This window comes from Dreissena polymorpha, chromosome 3 (assembly GCF_020536995.1).
Source record: "Dreissena polymorpha isolate Duluth1 chromosome 3, UMN_Dpol_1.0, whole genome shotgun sequence".
In the NCBI taxonomy this organism is placed as follows: domain Eukaryota; kingdom Metazoa; phylum Mollusca; class Bivalvia; order Myida; family Dreissenidae; genus Dreissena; species Dreissena polymorpha.
The window spans coordinates 99,110,537-99,138,178 of record NC_068357.1 but is presented as its reverse complement, the minus strand read 5'-3'; the positions used below and the strand labels follow the sequence as shown (position 1 = coordinate 99,138,178).

Below are 27,642 nucleotides of genomic sequence, written 5' to 3'. Positions count from 1 at the left end.
AAAACTGCTATCGGTTTTAATTTCTATACAACGTCGATTAAATTTTGAATACAAATCGTTATAACTCGTCTTAAGTAAATGATAAGAAAATAATGGACACAGGAGATACTTATCACAATTATAAACTACTGTTGTCATTATTACGGATTATATGAAGTCAAAATATTTCTGCAGTTAACTTATCGACACATCGCCCGTCGTTATCCATCTTCGAACGGTTTCTAGTTTCAAACGATCTGGTAAGTGGTTGTTCCAACCCAGATGCTGTGCCTCAAAATTCCACCGCAAGATTTCCGGTAAACGTGCACCGTCGTTATACAAAATGAACAGAATGTCTGTTTTTTTGCGTTTTTCTTCGTAGAATAATGGCAATATAATGAGTTCCAACTGAAGGCGTTCACAGTGATAATCTTCATGGTAATCAGTCGATAGTACCACTATTATTTTACAGCTTTTTGTAATATGATCTATAAACTGTCTGATAACTTGAAGACCAGGTTTTAATTCGTCGCTTCCGGAGAAACACACATTTACACCAACGTATTTTTCGAGAAACGGTACAAGTTGATCAGTAACAAATATGCGTTCTTCATCTGAATGCGAGATAAATACATCGTAGACAGGACCTTCTATCATCAGCATTTGCTCGACACTTGGTAAAGCGAAAAACAACAATCTTGCTGGTTTAAATATTATGTAAGCGAAGTACAGTTTTGATAAAATCTTACTCAGCAACGGTACTATTACAACTGTGCAGGTAATAATGACACATTGGACACAGTTTGCAATAAAGAGGACCTTTTCTTCATTTGAACTTAGAAGCTTAATGAGAGCGTCAACTTTCATCTCTATCAGTTCTATTGGCTGTGCAGACTGTACAAGGTTTTCCAACTCAGCATATACCATCGAATCGTCGAAGTAACGGAAAAACGATAATTTCGAATGTGGAAGAACGACGAAGACATATGGATGTTGAACATTTTCGTAGAAACCATCCCTTTTTCCTGGAATATCGACGTATCGCATAAAATTAATACGATGTATCCCGAAAGCTTGAGGAAAGAGACAATAGTAAACGATCGCTCTCTTCGAGTCCGTAAAATTGGGAATTCCACCAATTCCAATATATGGGAACACACTAGTGCTTGCTCCTTTATTTTTGATCCAATGTAATATTCTTGTACCGAATGAGCACGTAGAACCAGAAAAAATTAGATCAATGTCTTTATTATTGACTGTATATTCAACACTCACTTCTTGGATGTCTTGCGCAGTGTTATACCAAAAGAAGTACTCAGTGGCAATTAAATTTCCTACTTCGAGATTTAATAAAGTAGGTTTTGGATGTATTTCCTTAAGTGTAAATACACTAATAACAACATTCTGCTTTATCAATGTTTTGTTTTTCCATTTCGACGTTTTGTCGTTTTCGTAATACACAATAGGTTTTCGACATAGATACACACCAAAATCCGATTTCCGAAGTAAACGAACTGACAGCGTAGACTTGATTAATGTGTCCGATTCATCGGCGTATAATTCTTTATCCTCTGTAATATACCTGGTTGAAAATAGCGACATATCTTTATCGTTTAGAGTCCACGATGTTTGACGCTTTTTGTAATCATGTTCCAAAAAGTAACTGCAATCGATGGACACATCTTCTCCTAAGTATCTATCTATATAATAATGACGCACTGGAGAATTTCTTTCCAGTTCCGAAATTGTATGTTCAAAATTCGATACGATAATATATTTACCAGTTGAATCTTTGATGTAACGCTTCGTTTGAATAACAGGATGAGGATATGAAGTTTTGTTTACATATTTAGGGGAAAAATATCCCTCTGGATAAGCTTTCGTAATATTTTCTTCAAAGGAGTAAACGAAGTTTCCTGATATTGAAAAGTAAATAAATGATGGAATATAAATAACGATAACCTCTAGAAGAAACAAGAAAAAAATGGCGTGTACGAAAAGAAAACAAATGCCAACCACGAAGCGGATAGCAGGAATATGCAACAAAGAAATGAATCGGTAAAGGAAAATATATACAAAAGCACATTCCTGAAAACACCAGTTTATTGTTTTGTTGCACTGAAAATATGGAAAAATGTTGTCTTCAAAGAATAGCGTATTTCGTCGAAAACCAGAGTCTTCCGAACACAAAATTAGCATAATTAGCATAATTAGAAGAGTGAAGGATGTACAAACAAGTCCTATATTTATCTCCCTGTTTACGGTCATCGTCAGCATAAGAACTATTGTTCCAACGTACAAAATGATGAACTCCATCGGATAGTTACATCTACTGCCAAAGGAAATGAGCGCTGCAACGACGCAAATGGACACAGATGCCTTGGTTCCCAAAAAGTGCAATACTTCCATCCTTTATCCTGAAATTCATAAATACGTACGTATTTTAATTATTGTACATTAAATCCTCTTGTATTACATTTCATTCCCTAAATGGGTGTTTGCTATGTTAAAATAACTATTGATGTCATGGGAAGACAAGAGGGCGACCATTGTCCTAAAGCGCTTATCTGAGTGCAAAGTTCACCAACTATAGACGAGTTGACTTGGTTACCGATTTGTTTGAGCCCACTTTACCCAGATGTTTTACCCGCTCCCGACGCATGTGAGTTCGGTTGGTGGTCACCATATCGGTAAGGTGGGGTTTCATCCTAGTACACCAGCTCCCCCACCCCACAATAAGACCACACCACAAGTTAAAACTTGACACCGCACGGCGCACGACGAGGGGCGTCGGGCACAAGTTGATCACAAAAGCTCAAATTGAGAACTTACACAAGTACACAAGTGAGCTAAATAGGCATGTCCAATAAAAAGAACTTTAAAAGTACATAAAACTTATTGTTTAATACCCTACGTAAGTTTCCTCAAGTTAAATTTCCTCATACATATCCTTGCATCATTTCAATATGCCATGATGATGTGACACTGACATTACAGTTAGTGATGTACTTGTCCTTTAATCAGGTTGATAATAACGGGATATATTGATCAGTGTTCATATATTGAGGGAATAGCCATGCATCGGTAAAACCGGTATGGTTGAGAATGTCAAATAATTTCGATGACTAACTGTTTTGGTATTTAAGTGTTCAGTTTCTAATCTAGCAACTTATTTCAGAGTACAATATCACTGGTTTAAAGTATATATTTTTAAACAACATTTAACGATCCTGACATATATGTCTATATATATAAGGTGCATCGACCAACTTCGGCCTGTAGCGATAATCTTTATATTGACATTTTTACATTTAAGGTAGCGCACCCCTAATGGGCACATATCCAAATATAATCTTATTAATTATTTTCTTAATCAGCATCATTTCACTGAACTACATACAAATTTGTAGGTAGGCTTTCCATGCTTATAAAAAAATATTCCGATTTTTTCAAAACCACACCCACGCTCGGCTTTTGTCCAGTTTATTTTCACCCCTGGGGTATATAAAAGTTCCATAATTCATTCAAATTTCCAAATATGGGCATGCAGTTGGTGTGTACAGATGCAGTAAAGGTGTTTAAAGTTTAAACAATATGAAATAAGTATTCTTTTACAGACATTTATTTTTTTACAAATTGTTATCTATGGAAGAGCGCCATAAAATGTAAGTAATTTCAGCGAAGTAAAAATTGAGTCGGTTAAAAACAAAGTGTCATAAAATTCAAAATAGTATCATTAAAGTTATATTTTAAACTAAGTTTTTATAGAAACACTATATACAGCAAAAATGCCAAGAACTAGACAGATTTACCGTTTACTTTTTGAAATAAAAATGCAACATGCATCATTCATATTTTCAGCAGTAAATCACCCAATTTAGCCATAACGTTAATTTAATTTTAAAAATTTAAGGATGTGCATAAAAATTTCAACATATTTAACAATAAGCATAGCTTATATGCTATATTAAATCAAATTACGTAAGAAAAGAAATAAAACGCGTCGCAAAAAGTATGCGATGTCGGCAGGATTCGAACCTGCGCGGGAAGATCCCAAAATATTTCTAGTGCATCGCCTTAACCACTCGGCCACAACAAATTCACATTAGTGCAAGCTTAAATTAGATATTCATAAGTAAACAGGTACAAAGGCTCTTTGATCTTTGAAGAAAGCGCGAAATCGTATTTTTCAGATGATATTTGGATCAAAGTCAATATTTATTGTGAAAATAATGTATTCTAAAGGAATTACGTTAACATATATCAAAATTCGAAGTTAGAAAAAAATAAAATGCATCTCTCGGAAATAACCGATCATTGAAGATCGGCAATGATCGTAAAATAAATCGCGGGAAATCATTAGGGGTGTGCTACCTTAAAGGAGCCATTTCACAGATTTTGGCATATTTTGAAGTTTGTCATTAAATGCTTTATATTGATAAATGTGAACATTGGATCTTAAAAGCTCAAGTAAAAAATAAACAATAAAATTAAAAAAAGGAAAAACAGTAGCCGGTACCAGGGCTCGAACCAGTGACCCCCAGAGTCCTGGAATTAGTCTGAAGTAAAAACGCATCAGCCCTCTCGGCAATTCCGCCTGGTGTACACAGCTTATGTATTTTATACATTATATAAGCAATCTTCATAGTTTCACATATTTAAACGACAACAAAAGAACTCTCCACATTATTCAATCGTTTCGCGTTGCAACGCTTTATAATTTTTAGGTTTTCAAATCGTCAAAAGATACATATAATGGCTATATTGGACTATGGTAAATGTTCAGTAATACTGTTTTCTCACAAATATCATAACTAAAAGGAAAATTTGCGAATCTGAAACAACTTTTTTCAATTTTGTCAACTTACCAAACCGTGAAAAGATGCCTTTAATAGTCTTTTACAATATTTACGATGAACGCGTCGAATGTTTTCCGCTTTGACAAATCCCAGCATGGATGATACATATGCGTAAAAAAAATGATATTAATAGGTACGTTAATGTCATGTTTGATGGTGAACAAGTAATGCAGTGTTTTTAATAAATGATGCACCACTTGAAATGACAATTAACAATTCACTATTTCTAGTTCTTGACCTGTATATGGTGATTTCAATGTTTTACATACTGTTATGCTTATTCGGAATGCCATGACCTTATTTTGTTTATTGTTAACTGTTAAAATCCACTTATCGCGATATGTTTCTAAATTGGATAATGATTCTAGCAGACTCTCCTGTGTTTTAGAAAATAAAACCGCTTCGTCAGCGAATAATAACAGATAGATCGATAGATGATCTAATGTAATGAAGGCATTTATGCCAGTCTGCAAATCGAAATCGATGTCATGTATTTAACCTATACTTTTACTTTGTCTACATGGATCAAATAAAAGATGAGGTTTTTCCGTCGATGCATATATAAATATACAATGGTTATTATAAAAAACAATATAGTTTATGTTTATTCTGAAACTGCCTTTGTATAAGGGCATTCTTGCATCGACTATGCTACAGTTTATCAATATTTTGATTTTAAGCCGACTTGTGCATCCGTTAGAATTTTAAAAGTGTCCGTCCACTGTTAACTACGTTTATTTAATAAACTCGTTAACACATTTTCAAACTACTTATTCAAGTTTTTCCCCAGATATGTATTTGGCTCTGATATGTCTTCACGTGTATGTATTGGAATGATAATTCAGGATGCCCATCTGCGTGGGAGAATCTTTTTAGGTAAGTAATTAGGTATGTAATTGAAGGATATTTTCAACGACGTGGCAATGCCATGTTTTGTTCTGTAAAGTATTAATTTATAATATCGTCCTGTGCACGCGCTTTACTGCTTTTTGACCGTTGTTGCCTTTATTATATCTTCGGTCGATATATGATTATCGGTTATGTGATATTCCAATTATCAAATTCATGTAAGAAAGTTCAACATGACATAAATTTATATTTACATCACCTTCGTCCATTCATCTACTGAAATGATCATTAAATTCGTTAAACTTAATCGTATCCGAGTTTTGTGCTATAGGCTCACGTTTGAATAAATTCCAAAATTCGTGAAGAGAATGCCGTCTTTTACTATTAAATTGCTTTCTTTGATCTATGTTGTATTTAATTTCTTTTTTCTATACGTATGTATGCTTGTAATCATTCTCATGGCAATCATGTGTTCTCGTGTACGTTTAATTTTATTGACGATGCTGCTTCAGTGAAGCAGCTCGTCTAAGTTATCAAACCATGGAAAAATTCTTTACAATGGCGACCTTTGTAAAAGACCGAGCCAGTCCGATTGAGTTAGCTCAATTTTCTCAATCGGCATACCTCGCTGATTATCATTTATAAAGGTAAACGCAGCTTGGTTCCCGTCCTCTTTCAAATTTATCGAGAGGTTCGGGACAGGAACCAGAAGGGAAACTGCCAGGTGGCACTTCAAACGCTGGGACGCTGGGAAAAACCCAACTGTAGTTATTTTTAGATTTGATCGAGAATGTAACCCGCCTCCCAGTTTCGCCACGGGTACTACTTCCCCATACCCCCGAATTTTGTTTCACACCAATTTTGACACTCTTTGTTTCAGCCTTTTTAACCCGGTGTTTTATTGCACCTTTGTTTATCATAAACCGATTATCTCGTTATGATCGGATACTGCCCAAACAATTACAAAGAACACATGGTGTCACAAATCCAGGGACCTGTTTGGGTCCCTGCATAAACCACATGTGGCATACAAGTGTCCGGTCATTAAACATCATTTATGATACCTCCATGTCATCTCTTTGCATATTGAGCGATCATCTAAGCAAAATTGTAAAGCCAAAATACGAAACAGTTGCTTTAATAAAATATGTTAACATATTTAAAAAAATGAAGATATTTGTCCGAAACAAATATAATAATAAGAGCTATGGACAAATATGTATTTGCCTTTAGGGTGAATCTGTTGGACTCATACAATAACTTAGAAGGTGTTGATACTCCACTAGTTTTCCATGAAAATAAGCTGAGAAAGAAACAGTTGTTTGACAAATAGATTTATTAAATATGGTTTAACAAGTCTGCACTAACTGAGTCCCGGCTTTGAACCAAGAGTTTGTTATTACAAAAGTGTATTGTTACCATGTTCACCTCAAGGAAGAGTTATTCTGTGATCTTGTTTTACCTTTTATTCATATCAGACATTATAAACAATGGCAAGCCATTCAGCTCTGTATTCCTCTGTAACTCACACAAAGGTTAATGTGATGTGCTACTTTGATAGCTATCTAGTAAACAACCATTCAGGGAAGTTATTTTGTCTTAAAAGCCCAAATACAAATACAGCAAAGTTATTTATCGTTATCATGATTTAACAAATACCAAAAAACAGGAAGTTTTCGATGTGTCTATTGCAACGCTTCACAGGATAGAGATCTTGTCACGCATCTGAATAATTCAATCTGAACTAGCATTACACACATAACAAAACGCGCATTCCCTTCACGACCACATGAGAGTTTTTGCGCAATTTTATTTGAAAAACAGGAAGTTAATATACATTCCTTCAGTGGATTTGTTTTGGAACGAACACACTTAGATGTTCAGAAAAAGGTAACAAAGTAGTCAAGAATTACATCCCCTACCAGTGAACCTTGATCAAGTGAATATACAGTGCATTATAAAGATACTGTCCTTCACTAAACAAATACAGTGCTTACAGTGCTCTCGATCAGGAATGAGGAAACATATGTACTCTTCAAAAAAGCGGGCTAAAAAAATGTTAATTGAGGAGACATGTTTATTTTGGTTGATTATCAATTTTAATTCACAAGAGATCATGTAATAATAATAAATGTATAGTTTCACAATTGGCACAACCATGAGTTAAAAATATATATGTGACATTAAGAAAAGGTGGAATGATTGATCGTTTTAAGTGTCCTGCATTTTGGTCAAATTTCCCGACAATTTTGTATTTAATGTCCCGATTCGGACCTGAACAATTCTGGCATGTATGTTTATTGACTAAACAAAAGACATGTATACATGTTTTACGTTACTGTAACCTGTGTTTTTTTGACAACCAGTCAGTGCGCATGCGCGGAAAATCCCGAATGTAAACAATAACATTCAACTGGTCTATAGCATGTTATGTTAGCTTTTGTTCTGTTGTTATGTAACCACGCATTCACGATAAGAATATTTGTATCTGTGCATAAATCTTACATGTTACATGTAGTTCTCCAATCGATTTGTAACCGGGTCGCAAATTGTACGTGTGATTCGGGTTCTAATTTCTTGGGTCAATATCAAAATCCGTATCGCTTATTTACCTATCATTTTCGATTTAATCTGCCGTTCGCGAGTTTTCGTCTCCAGTTAAAACCTTCCCTTTGGTTTGATAACAATGTATATCACATTCAATACTTTGAAAAATCAGGTATACACAGAAAGAGCAGGGGGATTTAAGGTGTAATATTTGAACACATAGATACATATCAGAGTCAATATTCAAATTATCTGATCTACTTTATGTTCAAATAATGCAATCAATGTCATTTTTGACTATTGTGAGACATTAACAAATATAGTATATTGTAGGATCATTATTTGTCCAAGTTGCAGTAAAACATTAAATAACGTGATAGTACAGAAAATATGTTAACTTACTACTGGAGCATTCAAGTGCAATAAGTCCTTTCGAATTGCGTGTGACAACTTTAACGACATTCTCACGGACGTCCTATTGAACTAATACATGTTTATTTATGTAAAATTTTCAATTTTAATGAACGACTCATTGACTACGGCTCTTGACTTTTTCATGATTGGTATAAGTCTCTGCCGAACACCCATCACTTCCTTTCGGTACTGTTCGGATATTCCGAAAAAGGGTACCTTTAACCTGTTGTGACTGCTAGCGGACCCACTCCCTGTCCGTGAAATTCGCGAACTTTGCTTTAATTGGACGCATTTAATTCGACTGATATCGGTCACAATTTTGCATGCTTTAAGTTGTCGTTAAAAGATTTGTGTAAAAGATATGTTAAATACGGCGATTCAAGTTTATTTTGACAACGATGTGTAAACATTTGCTCAAATGGACCTTTGGTCTTCTATATCCTGATTCAAATAATTAATGCATATATATATATATATATATATATATATATATATATATATATATATATATATATATATATATATATATATATATATATATATATATTTATATATATATATACTTATAAACTGATTCAGACCCATGTATGAAATAAATGTAATACGCTGTCACTTGTTTTCGAAAGTAAATAGTTTGTTGCTATTAACCAACATTTTTTATTAGGGTATCTTTCGCAGTCACTCAACAATGCAAGGTAAACTTTTTTTATTGAATTTATTACTATTAGTATGTAATATTTTAACCCAATATTTTATAATATTATAACATTATAAAATATTGGGTTAAACTATTACATACTAATAGTAATAAATTCAATAAAAAAGTTTACCTTGCATTGTTGAGTGACTGCGCAAGATACCCTAATAAAAATGTTGGTGTACCCTCCTACGTGATTTGCTAAGCACACTTTTACGATGCCTGGTATTTCCAGGATGTCGGTCACGATATTGTATTTCTTGGAGCTATTAAACAACGACTTACAGATAATTTTATCCAAAATTGGAACGGCCGACTGGTAAACTCTAGTAGAGCTCTTTTTTATAGGAATATACTTAGCATCCTTTCAACTTCAGCCATATTTAGTAGTATGTAATATTAAAAAGTATAGATTTAGCCTTTCTAGATTACGAGTGTCCTCTCACAGATTGAGAATAGATGGTCGATGGTAGATGGTCGAGGCCCAACCCTACACTGTTGAGCAAAGGACATGTACTGTTTGTAATCGTCTAGAAGACGAATATCATTTTGTGATTGAATGCAACTTATATACAGATTTAAGATGTAAATATATACCTTTTACAGAAACAGACCAAATATGAAAAAAATTATTGAATTAATGTCTTCCGATAGTGAATCTATGTTAAGAAAACTATGTGCTTTTGTCCATGCCGCTTTATTAGTTAGATCAACGAACATGCATGCGCCCATTTGATGTATATTTACCCATTAACTAGCTGAAAATGTAAACTGCTGCTGTGTTTTGATTTTGTATGTGAATGAAATCCTGTATAATGAGTACTTTTGTGTGCGATCTTGTTTACGCCTTCTTATTTTGTTTTGTTGAGTAAATATATTTTAGAAATAATGCATTGTGTAATAATAAGTAGGATTACTCCTCTTAAATTTAAAGTATTTCATCTATGTATGCTGCCGACTATTTGCTTTAGCTGTATAATCAGTATGTTGTGTGAGTTTTTTTGTTTTACTCTCTTTATGTTTTGTTTGAAGAGGAAATGCACGTCAAAATTAATGCAATATGTATTGATAAGTATAAGTATGAGTTATCCTTTTAAATATTATTCTTACGGTTAATAGGTATTTCCTCCTGTAAATTATTTATTAGCACTAATTATGTAATTATTATTTAAAAAGTTGAGTAATCGCTTATTCATAATTTCATTTGATTGCTATAATCATTTGTATATGTCTATTACTGTAGTCATAATATTGCTTGTACTAAAATGTGCCCACATGGGCCATTGGCCTTCTGGAAATGCTGTAAATAAAATCTGAATCTGAAATCTATTAACTACTTATACTGATCATCGAAAAATGAACCATTCTTAATATGTGCACGGATTGTGTTTCAATCGAACGCATGTTATGATCAACATAGCAGTTAAATAAACTTACCAACGCTGTTTTAAAATGTGTCCTTTATCATGGCTGACGATCATTTTATAAACATTTGGTTGTCACCGTAGAATAACATGGTTTGAAAGCCCACTGGGTATTGAACGTTTGTTAAATACTCAGATAAGGTTAAATTTTGTATGTGGTAACCCGTGTTTTCATGTGAAGGTATTGACATCGTTCATAGTTCTGCCGTGCTTGTAAACGCGACTAACTAACACGCTTATATAAAATCTAATAATGGTAAAAACTGAAATGTCAAACAGAAAATACCTCTTAAGGTACAGCTTTATTTATTAATTTAAAGAGTATCTATCGTAAAAATACATTGACAATTTTTGTGTAAATAAAATAACAATGTACGTGCGTGTATGTTTTTTTTCGCACGGTAGCAAATTCTCATACCTACGTTTTAATTAAATCTAGTGTCATACCTTAGTGCTCAAAGTTCACTTTAATGTACATTTCACATGTTTGCAATGGCAGACGCAGTAAAAAAAGAAACATTGACTTTGGAAGTGCTTTGAACAATGCAATAAACGTATGAACGAAAGCGAACCTGACCCGGCATAAAATATGTGTTTTGTAAAACGCTCCATACAATTTTTGAACAAAATTCAATGAACTAAATTATTAAGTTATTTATTACAACCAGTATACAAATATATTTGCCGTATCTTTTGGTGTTAAATGTTACCAGTTGAAAATAATGCATGTTTATTTTATGCACTTACTTGTGCCTAGCGTCCATGCTTGAGGACATACCTGTTTGTGCATGAAAGATAATACCTGTCATCATTCAGTAAAACAATTTTGAAATATTCAATAGGTAATGGCTTCAATGCAGTAAAATCAGTTTTCATTTAAAAAAAATTCTTAAATGGATTGATAAATATTTTGATGAAGCAGTACAAATAGCCCTAAAAATATGTTTTGTGTCATAATAAAGACAATTCTTTCACACCTTGACTATTGTTTTAAGGCAATTCATTTAAACAATGTATTCCGACCGAGGGTCAATTCACTATATCACTTAGGCATAAATTCATGTTTATACACTAACGTCACCAGTCATTGCATAACAGAGTAAGTGCAAATACACACATCGCCAGCTTCTTCTTGTCAATGTATGTGAACGCGCAAACATCATCAGCTGCTATTTGTCGACCGACGTACACACACATTACAAGATACTGTTGGTCGATGTATGTGAATGCATCGAATTCACCAGCCTCTACATATCAATGTATGTACATTAACATTAATCATCAGCTGCTACTTGTTGATTTGCATACACACAAATCATCAGCTTCTACTTTGCAATTGATGTGAATACACACACAATATTAGTTGCAAGTTGTCAATATATATACATACACATATACCGCCACCTGCTACGTGTCCATTGTACATGAACACAAATCACAGCTGCTACTTGTCGATGCATATACATTCACAAAACTCACCAACTGATACTTGTCAGTCTATGTACATTCATACAAATCACCAACTGTGACTTGTTGATGTATTTTCATAAACATAAATCACAGGCTGCTTCTTGTCAATCTATGCATTTTCATGAACATCACCAAGTGTGACTTGTTGGTGTATGTTCATACACACAAATCACCAGCTGATACTTGTCAATCTATGCACACTCATGAAAATCACCAACTGTGACTTGTTGATGTATGTTCATACACACAAATCACCGGCTGCTACTTGTCAATCTATGCACATTCATGAAAATCACCAACTATGACTTGTTCATGTATAATGATACACATAAATCACCGGCTGCTTCTTGTCAATCTATGCACATTTACACAAATCACCAACTGTGACTTCTCCATTTATGTGCATACACACAAATCACCAGCTGCTACTTGTCAATTTATGTACATTGACAAAGATAACCAGCTAGTACTTGTCAATCTATGTACATTCACACAACTAACCAGCTGCTACTGATGTGCATTCATAAACATGCCAATATTTGTACATACACAATTGCAAACTGGTAAGTGTCATTGTACACACAAATCCCCACTTCCTTATAGTCAATGCATGTACAAACACACAAATCACAAACTGCTATTTGTCAATGTATAAGCATATACACAAATAACCAGCCCCAATTAAGCAATGTATATTCATATACACACAAATCACCAACGTCTTCTTGTCAAGGTATGCGCACCCACACAACTCACCAGCTGCTACTTGCTAATGTCTATGCATTCATAAAAATCAACGCCAGCTACTTGCCAATGTATGTGAAAACATACAAATCACCAGCTTCTACTTTTAAATGCATGTGTATAATCACAACTCACCAACGTGTACTTGCCACTGTATGTGCATTAACACAACTTACCAATCGCTTCTTGTCAATGTATGTGCATTTTCATAACATCAGCGCCTGCTGCTGATCAATGTTTGTGAATACACACAAATAATCCGATGCTTCTTGTCAATGCATGTGCACACATACAACTCACCAGCTGCTATCAATGTACTTGCTTTCACACAACTCAGCCTTTTCTACTTGTCAAACAGAGTTTGTGTTTAAATGTTAACCTTAAATAAACACGTTAGCCTTTTACAGAGATTGTTGTTATTTGAAAAGGATTAACACACTGTAATTTTTATAACAATCTTTCATTTGAATGTAAACGAACTAGAAATGTGTACATATTGTGAATATTTAGATTATCGTCGTACATGTCAAATAACTTCAAAAGTTGATATGATTTCAACTTGCTCACCAGAACAAAATCAATACAAATGTCATTTTTGAACTAATTATACAGTACTTAAAATTAATAGTACGCCATATAATTTTATAATTCAAAAAGAAGATTCACACAAGAGTTTGGCGTTAAAAGTGATTCATCTTCAAGAATAATTTTAGATAAGAATATAAACGAATACTTACAAACGAATACGTGTACACGAAGTTGCGATATAGTTTGACTTCAATTTACAAATTACCAAGGAAGGGAGGCAATACCTTGCAATCCTTGATTTGAGATTTTGTTTTTGCTGAATTTTAGATGTTGTAACTTACCTAAAAGCAGAATTAAGTTACAGAAATATTGTATAATTTTTGTTTGTTTAAGAAATAATATTTTTCTATCATGGTTTGTTGTCGAATAACCGACAGTAAGGAGTATAGATGCGTAGGAATTAAATCACGAGTGCGAAGCACGAGTGATTTGATAACACGCATCTATTCAACTTACTGTGGGTTTTTCGACAACAAACCATCATAGAAAAAATATTATTTCGATTCTAACACGATTCTGATTGATTTGGTTCAAGCTTTAGGATGTGAACTATATTTTTCAATACTTCGCCCTTCTTTAATAGTACAAAGTTCACTATTTAGTGACGTCATTGAATTGTACAAACATATGACGTCGTTTTCATTCATAAATTTTTGCAAATGACGTCACTTTCATTGAAAATAACAATCGTAGAAACTTAATGACGTCACGTTTATTGATGCTACTGAAAAGCTGACATGTTATAAATGTTTTCTGAATTATGTTTCCTAACAAATAACATTCTTTGTAGGCATGGTTATGCCACCAAATATACAATTTGTTGTTTCATTACATTTATATACATGCTACATTTATTACATTTCTTTTAGAGCGGGTTTTAGCACGTGCACTTTACTGCAATATTTTCTTTATTTATTCGGAACTATTTTCGAAACATTAAGCTCCGCCCATAAGTTATTGCAGAATAACCCACACTTGATTTCCTTCTTACCGTGTTAGAATAATAAACAATGAACTAAAACGAAACGTTCTCTGTCATAAACGTCAAATCCATTATACGATGAACGTATAATTTGTTCGGTAACAGTCAGTTAAAAAAGTATTTCGTTTCATTTTCGTGATTAAAAATAAATTTGTAAACAACCTTTAAGACTGAATTTATGTCGTTTAGTTACCAAATGGAGACTGTTGTTTTACAACAATGTTGGGTGATGTAGTGTTGCATATAATACAAAAAACAAATAACACAACTCATTCAATGACATAAGACGACTAGTAGTGATTTGGGGAAAACAACTAGCATACAGGTTTTGATATCATCATCTATGTTGTACCTTGATTTAATACTTGAGCAAATATTTTAAGTCAAGTATTTAATAAGTCAATAGTCTACTATTTTTTTTTATTTATGTATAGTAATTATAAGTTTCGTATCAAGTAGGGATAACAATTAATTAAAACAGAAAATGTTTCATTCTTTGATACGTTGCCTTATTATGATTTTCGAAAGTCTGTTTTTACAACTTGACTACACTTTCCTTATATTACTGAACAACACAATTGTAGATTGACGTCAAAAAACAAATAAACAGGAAAAAACGTCACGAGATCAAAAAAGCAGTAACGTCATGACGAAATTTCTGTTTATTTGCTTTTTAACGTTGGACGCAATAAAGCGACGAAAACTCATACTTATATTAATACACTGTTAAATTAGAACAGCAATACAATATTATTATGAGTTCAATAATTATATAAGTAATACAATTTTGAAAAAATAAAAATAAATTATATTACCAATAATAACAAGAGCAATAACCTTATAACCATTATAATATCTTCAATATTCAAATATTATCAAAATTACTATATTACAAAAGAGGTACATTTATTTGTATTTATAAAAATATATTGTTATAATAATAAATCATCATAACTATTAATTATTAATTAATTATTAATCATAATTATTAATGTGATAATATATACGCATGAGTATTTGTCATATAATTTGTCTGTCTATAGTCATGCCATACAATTTCGGAGCTCGATTTTATATTGAGTCCGTAGGGGACGTCTGTCTCGGGTATATGGATAAAAATCAAATGGTGTACACGCACTCCTATGTCTTCCATCCGATGTTTAAGTGAGTAAAAATGCTCCGCAACCTGTTTTTGTCCCTTTGATGCATTGTATCCGCTTCGCGCTCTTTCAGTATTTGTTTTAACTTTCTCTTGGTTTTCACCTACCATCTTTTGACACATAAGAGAATTTATGCGATACATACTGTTCCATGTTTACAACTTCGTCTATTGGATAAAGAAACTCATTCCATTCCGCAATTCATGTGTATATCTCTTGTTAACATTTTACAAACCATGCTTTTTCTGACAAATCATCCTTCTTTGTTATATCGAATACGCTGAATACGATTTGTATTCTCATTAACGAGTACATCAAAGGTGTTTCTGTCTCTTCTTTATGCAATTGTTGGGATAGAAGCACACATTTTTCATCTTCTCTGATTGATGTAGCGAAGGTAGGTGTATTCGTACACAATTACACAATCGTGAATATATGGCTGATTATTTGTTAGAACTAGAGGTATTTCTTTTCTTGTCTTTCGTCTTTTTTCGCTTTGTTTCTAAACACTTTCTCTTCTTAATTTCTATGCAGGTGCAAACTGTGTATCATGCAACTTTCAGTTTTTGTTTATGATGCTGCTTGATAGATAAACAAATGATGAAGTTCAAATCTGCATAAAATTAGCCTCTCAAATATTGTAAATTATTACATTTATATATATTCTGTACATCTCATCACAATGATTTTATACTCATGTGTTTGTTTACACAATATTTAGATATGGTGTGCTAATGTATTTAGTTATCGGATGTCATTGGTTTTATAAGTTGTCATTTTGCGAACTAGGTTTCCTGATTTTTTTTCCAAATTATTATTAAGATTATTTTAATGTATAAGATAAAGGATCTGTTGTCATATTTGTTCTCTAAAATAATAATGTATGCCATCGATACATGTTAATTTTATAAACATTTATCTTACAGTAACCTCTTACAAAATACTCCTTTTCATTTACTATATTCTAGTTTACATGTAGACAGATTATTTTTCCATATTTTGTTAGTAGCTTTTCATATAAGGTAAGACACTTTGAAGAACGTCACGTAAGTAATCAAAGTACTGACAGTACTGGTGTGACGATGCTTTTGAAGAGGATGGATATAAAAGCATCAATTTAAGTTTATCTACATCACCACAATTGTGTATGTGGGTACGAAAATTTTGGGTAAGAAAAAAAAATGGGTACGAAAGCTGTGACCACTTTCATTTACACACTGTTTAACTAGAATTGGCCCGGTGATCTTATTTTTGACCTCAGATGACCCATATACGATCCACAATAAGATATTATCAAGATAAACATTCTGACCACATTTCATTAAGATCACGTGAAAACTATTACCTCTATTGTCTACACAAGGTTTTTCTATGATTTGATCTAGTGACCTAGTTTTTGACCTCAGATTACCCAAATACAATCCCAACCCAGATTTCATCAAGATAAACATTCTGACCAAATTTCATTTTCATTGACCATTTGTTCTGCGGATTTGATGTGGTGTGATGGTCCTTCCAATGAAATCGTGATATACTATCAGGCAGCTCGAAATTAAAATGTTTGTTGTATGCGAAGGATACTAAACATTGAATATTATCATTATATGTTGTGAATAATACGGGATGTTAGTAGAATTTGTTGTAATGTTTTTGTTTTGTTTCATCATGTGCGTTTGCTTGATGACACCAACGAGTTTGCGTGTTAAATCGATAAATGTAATTTTGGTGTTTCCCTATATGTAAGGAATAACCATAAAGTGCGTTTCATACCTGATGTATATACATGCACCTGTCAAATCATAATCAATAGGAATGAGAATTGTTTTTTCAACTTGTAATTTCCGTCAAGATTATGTAGATTATTGGTCTAAATATATGAATCATTCTTAACCAGCAATCAATGTACCTGGTGTTCATAGGGCATAGGGTGGGATCGGTTGGGGGGATCACGTGGTGGTTGGGGGTGCAAACAAAAAAGTTGCCGCTGTCTGAGGACATAGGCACACTTTCCGATTTTACGATGTGGGCATTTTATTATTACAAATTAGGACACAACATGGCATATTAAGCATATGTGTGTGTCATACTATAAGTTTCCAACATGATGTTCAAACTAGTATAATAAAGTAAGAATAACTTTAGGGTGTGTATTTGTCGTCTTAATAGTATAATCGTTTTATTATAACTACTAGTTTCTTTTACACCTATAAACATATATTAAAAACCCTTATTATGATGTTGATTTTATATGTAGTTTGAGTATACAAATTATTAATTGCGTGTCAATCTTGTTGTTGGTGCCCTTGGACGGTTTTAAAGTATTTACCCCATGACTTTGCGTATTTTGCTCTGTATGGGTTTCCAAAATGTAGAAAATGTGTTTACAATAAAGTAAATTCTTGTTATTTTACTGTTCCTTAATGTAAATACTTAACAGTATAATCGCTTGATAAATTAAATATCATGTTTATCACAGGATTAGTATTCCTTCCAAACATCTTTAAATACAGACTTTATATTGCGCGTAATGATCGATCTCCGAACAGATTCTAGCAGGCGATCCATTACAATCGTTGTGAGTGACTATTTTTTAAATAAATTGTCGGAAATCTAGCACCGTCGCCATATAAAATAAATACTTTGACTGGGCAGTGGCGTTGATTTTGTATACTATAATTGCTGAATGTTGAAGTAAGAGGCGTTCTCATGAATTCTACTCGTAATTGTCTGAGATAAAACCATTCTTATGATTCTGCTCTGATACTTAGGAACAGAACAGAACAGAACAGAACTTTATTTGTTTTCACAGGTTACACAACAATGACATTTTGTAATAACATGTGAGCATATGTATAAGATAATTACACAGATATCAAACAAACAGTATTATATACGATAAATCATAGTAGATACTTAGGTTTGGTGTACTTATTGATAATCGTTTAAACAAACAGGGTTTCAAGATGTTAAGGCGTAACATAATTCCAAACTTACCAAATCTTGCGAAAACAAGAAAAGCCCATTTGAGTACTGGCGAAAATGCAGGACATGCCCCTACTTACATGTGAAACACGTGAATAGTTTGAAAATAAAAGTCAATTGTTTTAAACCAACACATCTTAGCGCAGAATGGAAAAAAATGTTTAAATTCACCTGTCAGTGTGATATCATTTTGCCACGAGGTCGAAGTGACCGTTCTTGAAACAGAAAACAGTTATAAAATAAATTTTGTAAGGATTTGCAAAAATATGTATTGCTGTGGTGCTTTCAAGCATGTGTATGTCTTACCACAAAGGAGGGGAACGGACTTGTTCCATTTACTTGTGTTGACGAAAGGTGTAAAATATTTCTAGAGAGGATGCGAATGGTGTAAGATTCGTTGAGAGTGAATGAAGCATTTCTTAATTTGAAGCTCTTTTTTCAATTAATATTCATATTTGTAATTTTCTTTCTTGAGCTGTAATGGTAATATACACACTTTGTTTGTTAAACTGGCCACTTTTATAGTGTGTAATGTTCTTACATAAGCGGGAATTTAAGATTTGAAGGAACATGAAGGCAAGATGAAGCAAGGTTAAACGTCTCGCTGTTCTTTGTGCGATCTGAACCAATTTATGATTTTCACAACCTGCTGAAGATGAGACAGAAACACAACACAGTGAATTATCTCCGGAGAACAGACCAAATTCGTCGACAATAAAATAAACGAAAATCTGCCAAATTCTAAATAAGAGGCGTGTGCCTTCCTCAGTGACCTTATATAATGAATCCGAAAGCACTATGATGATACAACTGATTAATGTTGATGAATTTTGTAATGGTAGAAAACTCAACCTTTATTTATCTTTGCTCACGTTCAATCTAACTGGAATCTCCGAATCAAGATGGACTAGTTCTGAGACAAGGCAATTTTTCAGCTGGATTACCAAGGGAAGAGGAAGAGAGGGCTAACTAAAATCACCTAGCCGAAACATTGATGCAGATGCAAAACAGACGGACAAGACGTTGGACAGCGGGGGAGACTCGGGTATGTCTCGCATGGGAACAAATGAGAATATGAGATGAGATTTAATCTCGGAAATTATTTCAACAGTAGAAACAGAATCGGTAAAGCAAGAGCGGCCTTCCGTCAGCTGAAGAATATCTGGGGATCAAGCGCAGTAGACATCAACTCCAAGATCAGACTCTTCAATACCATTGTGCAGCATAGACCTGGACAACCGAGACCAGAGACGTTGGCGATTAGTAAGCCACACTTTTTACCAGCCTACATCCTACACGACAAGGCAATCTTTCACATGGACCCCACCAAGGGAAGAAGAAGAGAGGTCTGCCTTAATACATAGCCGAGCATTGATGCAGATGCAAAGCAGATGGACAAGACGTTGGGACTGCGGGGAGACTAATGCATACCTCACACAGAAACAAACGCGAACATTAGATGAGATGACGAATACAGTCAAGTTACCATTACCGGATCATTACCCATAACGAATTACTTTGATGTTAATGATTGCGTATCGTGATAAATAGTTGACATGTTTGGATGATATTTTGCACACAGCATCTTCAAGACCGTTTCTTTAAAACGCACTGATTGAGTCCTAATCGGAGCTACTCTTTGTCAAACATTTCGGTATGTTTTGCTGACATATATATACGACTGTGTTGACCTCCATCTCGTTTCGAAATCGAGGTTGAACATTTTTTGGCGGCCACATTTACAAGGTTTTTCTTTTTTTTTGACCTAGTGACCTAGTTTTTGACCCAGCATGACCCAGTTTTCAACTCCATCGAGATATCATTGGGACAAATCTTCTGACTAAGTTTCATGAAGATCGGACAAAAAGTGTGGTCCGTCCGTCCGTGGGACAAATCTTCTGACAAAGTTTCGTGAAGATCGAAAAAGAAATGTGCCCTCTAGAAAATACACTGTATTATTATGAAAACATTAAAAGTCAAAGGGGAGTAACTACTGTAAACTTAAATGCAATATTAAGAAGAGTTGTCTCGCATGTTACATGACCTTAATTCATGATTGTTTACAAGCCTTTTTACTATATAAATTTAAGGAAAACTTCTCGTCCCCCTGGCAACCATGTTTTTCAACAGACCGGAACCATTTTCGAACTCAACTCTCATATCAAGGAAACAAATGTTCTGACCAAATTTCATGAAAATTGGGCCAAAAATGTTACTTTTAGAGTGTTCACATGTTTTCACAATATACATATAGAGAAAAATGCCCCGCCCACTGGCGGCCATGTTTTTTTACCAATCTGGACCATTTTCGAACTCGTCCGAGATATCAATAAAACCAATGTTTTGACAAACTTTCATGATGATTGGGCAAATATTATGACTTCTAGAGTGTTTACAAGGTTTCTCTATAGCCAAATAAGGAAAACTGCCTCCCCCCCCCCCCGACAGCCATGTTATTCAACTGATCGGAACCACTTTTTAACTCGACCAACATATCATTAAGACAAACATTTTGACAAAGTTACATGAAGATTGGACATGAAATGTGACTCCTACAGTCTTTACAAGTTTTTTCCTTTTTTTGACCTAGTGACCTAGTTTTTGACCCGGCACGACCAAGTTTCGTACTCGACCGAGATTTCATTGGGACGAAGCTTCTGACCAAGTTTCATGAAGATCGGACAATAAATGTGGCTTCTAGAGTTTTTAACGAACATATGTGGACGGACGGACGGACAGACGACGGAAAAAGACCGGTCACAAAAGCTCACCTGAGCAATCAGGTGAGCTAAGAAAGAAAAAAGGTAACCCCCGGCTCGAACCACTGACCCCTTTTTTTGAGTCCCGGAGTAAAAAGTCTGCGACATTGACCTCTCGGACATTTCCGGATACAATACTAGGCGTATTTTATAACTTATATAAGCAATCCTCGTAGTTTCACAAAATATAACGACAACAACAGAACTATCAAAATTATTAATTCGTTTCGCGTTGCTACCCTTTATAATTTTCGGGTTTTTAAATCGTCAAAATATGCATATAATGGCTATTTGAGAGCATGACAAATGTTCAGTATTAGTTTCCTCACAAATATCATAACTAAAACGAAAATTTGCGAATCTGATACTTTTTTCAATTTTATCAAACGTGAAAAGGCCCCTTTAAATGAAATGAAGAATTAAGGCAATAACGGATCAAGCGTGATAAAATGCATATTGATACTATATTATATTAAAATATATGCAAATCTTGTTGATTCTTACAATAAATGATCTCAATCTTAATGTTTTGCTTATGTAATTGTTCCATGTTCAATATCGATGATTAGATATGATTCAAACAATTTATATGGTTTATAAGATGCCCATATCTTTTCGATCTTTTTAGGATTTTCAACACATTATTTACACAAAAACACCATGCGTAAAGTGTGGATACAAGATCACATATAGAAAAATATTAATAACAAAATATGAATATAATTTATAACTGTCAATGTCACTTGGTCATTGTAAACAACACATTTCAAGTTTCGACAGCTCAAATAGCGTGATAGATGCCCCCCTGAGTGGTTTCAGTCGCGTGATCCGTTATGGCTACAACTTATCCGTTAATGCATGAATTATGCGGCGAAAAAAAGGTATCACAAATACATTTTGCCTGCGTTTAAAAATAAGACTATGTCCTGAATCAGTAAGCAAAGGTAATATTCAATCAAACTGGTGTAAAAGAAGTCTCAAAACATGTATTGCTTTCCACCAGAACAACTTTATTACGCTACTGATCCGGTAATGGTAACTTGACTGTACTGCTTTGTAACGCGAACAATCAATATTCCATAATTCAATCTCGAAAAAATTCAACAACAGGCAGAACAATTATACAAACAGTCGAAATGGAAACCGTATGTATAAATATAACCGCAGTTATAAATTCTTATCCGAGATACTACAGCGGTTTCAATATCATGAGCGTGGTTAAATCTATGTTTAGCTGTAATGCGTATAAGAAATAATTACAGAACCGATAGGGCAACCATAATTGGTGTGATAACAAGTTTTTGTTAACAGACGTGTCCGATATCTCGGATTGAGTGTTTGATAAGTATCACATGTACATACGAAGTTAATGTAAAAACCATACACATGTGAAAGTATATAACAAGAGCCGCTGTTAGATAACTCGACTTTACCTCCGATATTATAATGATACATGTATTATAATCTCCATTTTCTGTCAATCACCTTATTCAGTGTTCGCAAAGAGGCATTTAACGGTGAATATCTAAAATACTTTTCAAGTTATTTGCTAATTTACTTGTAAAGAATACGTGCATTCCAAAGCCTGGTAAGCATATACAATAAATAAACAACATTTCAGTGCACTATACAATAAATAAACAACATTTCAGTTTATGTAACGGTGTCAATGACCTTATCCTGTCTGGCCCCAAATGCAATCTCAAACTTCGTGCCATTATATGCTTGCAACAAAACATTGCCAACAACTTGTAATAATGTACTGTAATACAATCAGTATCATGTTTGTGTTAGTTGTTATATATTAAGACTGAAGAATACCAAAATTATTGTAAGTACTTACATGTTATATACATAGACCCGCGTACGGTTTTCCTATTAAATCAGGTCTCTAATCTTGAAAGAGTACGCACCGATGACACTCACGAAATTATATGCTCCCGCCAGATTGATCAATATTATCATGTCACCACATTAAGCGAACCGTGTCTCTTACATGTACAAATGTTCCCATCAGCATGACCACAAATTTGAAAGACAACTACAATTTAGAACAAGGGCTGTTTGTAAAACATGCATGCCCCCCCCATATGGGCTGTCCGTTGTAGTTGCAGCCATTGTGTGAATACGTTTTTTGTCACTGTGACCTTGACATTTGACCTAGTGACCTGAAAATCAATAGGGGTCATCTGCGAGTCATGATCAATGTACCTATGAAGTTTCATGATCCTAGGCAAAAGCGTTCTTGAGTTATCATCCGGAAACAATTTTACAGTTTCGGGTCACCGTAACCTTGACCTTTGACCTAGTGACCTGAAAATCAATATGGGTCATCTGAGAGTCATGATCAATGTACCTATGAAGTTTCATGATCCTAGGCGTAAGCGCTCTTGAGTTATCATCCGGAAACCATTTAACTATTTCGGGTCACCGTGACCTTGACCTTTGACCTAGTGACCTCAAAATCCATAGGGGTCATCTGCCAGTCATGATCAATCTACCCATGAAGTTTCATGATCCTAGGCATATGTGTTCTTGAGTTATCATCCGGGCACCATTTAACTATTTCGAGTCACCGTGACCTTGACCTTTGACCTACTGACCTCAAAATCTATAGGGGTCATCTGCGAGTCATGATCTATATACCTATGAAGTTTCATGATCCTAGGCGTATGCGTTCTCGAGTTATCATCCGGAAACCATTTTACTATTTCCGGTCACCGTGACTTTGACCTTTGACCTAGTGACCTAAAAATCTTTAGGGGTCATCTGCAAGTCATGATCAATCTACCTATGAAGTTTCATGATCCTAGGCATATGCGTTCTTGAGTTATAATCCGGAAACCATTTTACTATTTCGGGTCACCATGACCTTGACCTTTGACCTAGTGACTTCAAAATCAATAGGGGTCATCTGCGAATCATGTTCTATCTACCTATGAAGTTTCATGATCCTAGGCCTAAGCGTTCTTGAGTTATCATCCGGAAACCACCTGGTGGACGGACCGACAGACCGACCGACATGTGCAAAGCAATATACCCCCACTTCTTCGAAGGGGGGCATAATAATTTACCTTTAGAGGATTACGTGACTTGCAAACAAACTCTATGTCGTACTTTAATATTCAATACGATAAATACCTTTTATCCATGACGTGAAACTTTAAATGATTTGTAAAGTAAATCACATACTATGACGTCATTTAATAAGTATAGTGATACAAGACCAAAGCTATATAATTTAAATGCAATTTTGACGATTTCTCTCATATATATTGCTTTTTTTAAGACGTGGTCTCATAGCTTTAATTTTATCAAGTTTATTAAGTTTAAGCTTGGTTAAATATGCATCAATTTTTACGCAGGTAAACATTCGGATGCAGGCACATTTATATCACAGCTCACTAACTCGATATTAGGGGGAGTCCCTGGGGAAACACGTTTTATATGTTAAACAAGCAAATTGTGCAAGTACAGAATTAAAACCGATTTATGCTGTCTAAGATGAACAAAACTAGGGGAAGTCCCTGGAGAAACCATATTTGTCATAAACGAATGCAAGTACAGATTACAAATGCGATAAATGGGCAGTCTCCTCGCGCATGAATAATTGTAATTGAGTAAACATAAATTGCCCAGATATCAGCTGAATATGTAATGTTATTGTAATTCGGAATATTTATAGGGCTGGTACATTTAATTTCGTAAGGGATTTGCGCGCGGTAGTCCTTTAGATGAGGTATTTGTCGATTGTTAATATCTATCTGATTCAACATTGTTCGGGAGTTGAATATGGTCTATAATTCTGAACAAGGGCTGTTTGTAAAACATGCACGCCCCCCATATGGGCTCTCCGTTGTAGTGACAGCCATTGTGTGAATATATTTTTTGTCACTGTGACCTTGACCTTTGACCTAGTGACCTGAAAATCAATAGGGGGCATCTGCAAGTCATGATCAATGTACTTATGAAGTTTCATGATCCTAGCCATAGGCGTTCTTGAGTTATCATCCGGAAACCATTTTACTATTTCGGGTCACCGTGACCTTGACCTTTGACCTAGTGACCTGAAAATTAAATAGGGGTCATCTGCGAGTCATGATCAATCTACCTATTAAGTTTCATGATCCTAGGAATAAGCGTTCTTCAGTTATCATCCGGAAACCATTTCACTATTTCGGGTCATCGTGAATTTGACCTTTGACCTAGTAACCTCAAAATCGAAAGGGATCATCTGCGAGTCATGATCAATGTACCTATGAAGTTTCATGATCCTAGGCATAAGCGTTCTTGAGTTATCATCCGGAAACCATTTTACTATTGCGGGTCACCATGACCTTGACCTTTGACCTAGTGACCTCAAAATCAATAGGGGTCATCTGCGAGTCATGATCATTGTACCTATGAAGTTTTATGATCGTAGCCATTAGCGTTCTTGAGTTATCATCCGGAAACCATTTTATTTTTTCAGGTCACCGTGACCTTGACCTTTGATATAGTGACCTGAAAATCAATATGGGTCAACTGCGAGTCATGATCAATCTACCTATCAAGTTTCATGATCCTAGGCATAAGCGTTCTTGAGTTATCATCGCAAAACCATTTAACTATTTCGGGTCGCCGTGACCTTGACCTTTGACCTTGTGACCTGAAAATCATTAGGGTTCATCTGCGAGTCATGATCAATGTACCTATGAAGTTTCATGATCCTAGGCATAAGCGTTCTTGAGTTATCATCCGGAAACCATTTTACTATTTCGGGTCACCGTGACCTTGACCTAGTGACCTGAAAATCAATAGGGGTCATATGCCAGCCATTATCAATCTTCCTACGAAGTTTCATGATCCTAGGCATAAGCGTTCTTGAGTTACCATCCGGAAACCATTTTACTATTTCGGGTAACTGTTACCTTGACCTTTGACCTAGTAACCTCAAAATCAATAGGGGTCATCTGCGAGTCATGATCAATCTACCTATCAAGTTTCATGATCCTAGGCCTAAGCGTTCTTAAGTTATCATCCGGAAACCATTTTATTATTTCGGGTCACAGTGACCTTGACCTTTGACCTAGTGACCTGACAATCAAAAGGGGTCATCTGCGAATCATGATCAATCTACCTATCAAGTTTCATGATCCTAGGCCTAAGCGTTCTTCAGTTATCATCCGGAAACCATTTTACTATTTCGGGTCACCGTGACCTTGACCTTTGACCTAGTGATCTCAAAATCAATAGGGGTCATCTGCGAGTCATGATCAATGTACCTATGAAGTTTCATGATCCTAGGCCCAAGCGTTCTTGAGTTATTATCCGGAAACCACCTAGTGGACGGACCGACAGACCGACCGACATGTGCAAAGCAATATACCCCCTCTTCTTCGAATATGTATATGTTATCGGGGGAGGGGGGGGGGACGATACAATAACACGGAAACATACAAATAGAAACGGGAAAACAAGCTAGGTATTTGAATAAGGCATTTAAGACCAGCCTCACAGCAGATTTACGACAATAACTGTGCGCGGCAATGCCAGCGTAAAACTTAACTAACGAATCTCGCTTTTGTTAATCACAACAATGTCAAATTTTAATTTGGTTACCACACGACTTTACTCTGTTTTCGCTAAACAATGGTAACTTATTGTAAAAATTTACAGTGACTGATTTCGTTAAAATTGCAAATTTAACAAGTAGGTCGCACTCTTTTGTTTGTATCGAGTTTGTGTATACAGGGATAGATACGTGGAAATCTCAATGAAAAGAGTAGATCGGTTTATGCAAAACAAAAGGTAAGAGTCTACTTGACTGATAAATGAACACGGGAAGAAAGGTATCAGCGAAATCGAAAGTGAGAGCGAAGTTATCAAACACTGAGCATGTCCGAATATTCAGTCCGAATTAAACATTAGCGGACAGGTGAAAAAAGTACACCCGTAAACTTTACGAAATGTCTATCATTCAATAACTGCGAACCGAAGCAAGCTTACTCTTACCTTGTGAGAAACACCAATTGAAATAAATCGGCACAAACACTATATCTACGATACAAATGTTAACACAACACACACACACACAGATAATCTCAAAGTATCGAAGAGTGTAAGAAATGCTTGTCTTTAAAATTGAATCACTGGAGGGATGTACACGTGGGATTCCCACAATCGGAGAGCGTAAAAGCGGACTGTAG

The 27,642-nt window shown here is 34.8% G+C and overlaps 1 protein-coding gene across 5 annotated transcripts; it reads right to left on the bottom strand.

Moving 5' to 3' along the window:
• On the bottom strand, positions 1–27,595 carry LOC127870711 (uncharacterized). Of its 5 annotated transcripts, XM_052413148.1 has the most exons (3): positions 23,811–23,997; positions 23,298–23,665; positions 1–2,396 (listed from the first exon to the last, which is right to left on the bottom strand). In XM_052413148.1, exon 3 carries the CDS (start codon positions 2,386–2,388, stop codon positions 175–177), a length of 2,214 nt encoding a protein of 737 aa, XP_052269108.1. In that variant the 5' UTR covers positions 2,389–2,396; positions 23,298–23,665; positions 23,811–23,997; the 3' UTR covers positions 1–174. The 5 variants fall into 5 exon arrangements, with proteins under 5 accessions (XP_052269108.1, XP_052269106.1, XP_052269105.1 ...); XM_052413146.1 differs by lacking the exons at positions 23,298–23,665; positions 23,811–23,997 and adding an exon at positions 27,449–27,595; XM_052413145.1 differs by having other exon boundaries at positions 23,298–23,997.
• Between the last annotated feature and the right edge of the window lie 47 nt (positions 27,596–27,642).

What these genes read in the sequence shown, in the direction of transcription:
- LOC127870711 (XM_052413146.1), bottom strand. Translation starts at nt 2,388, where the DNA reads ATGGAAGTATTGCACTTTTTGGGAACCAAGGCATCTGTGTCCATTTGC.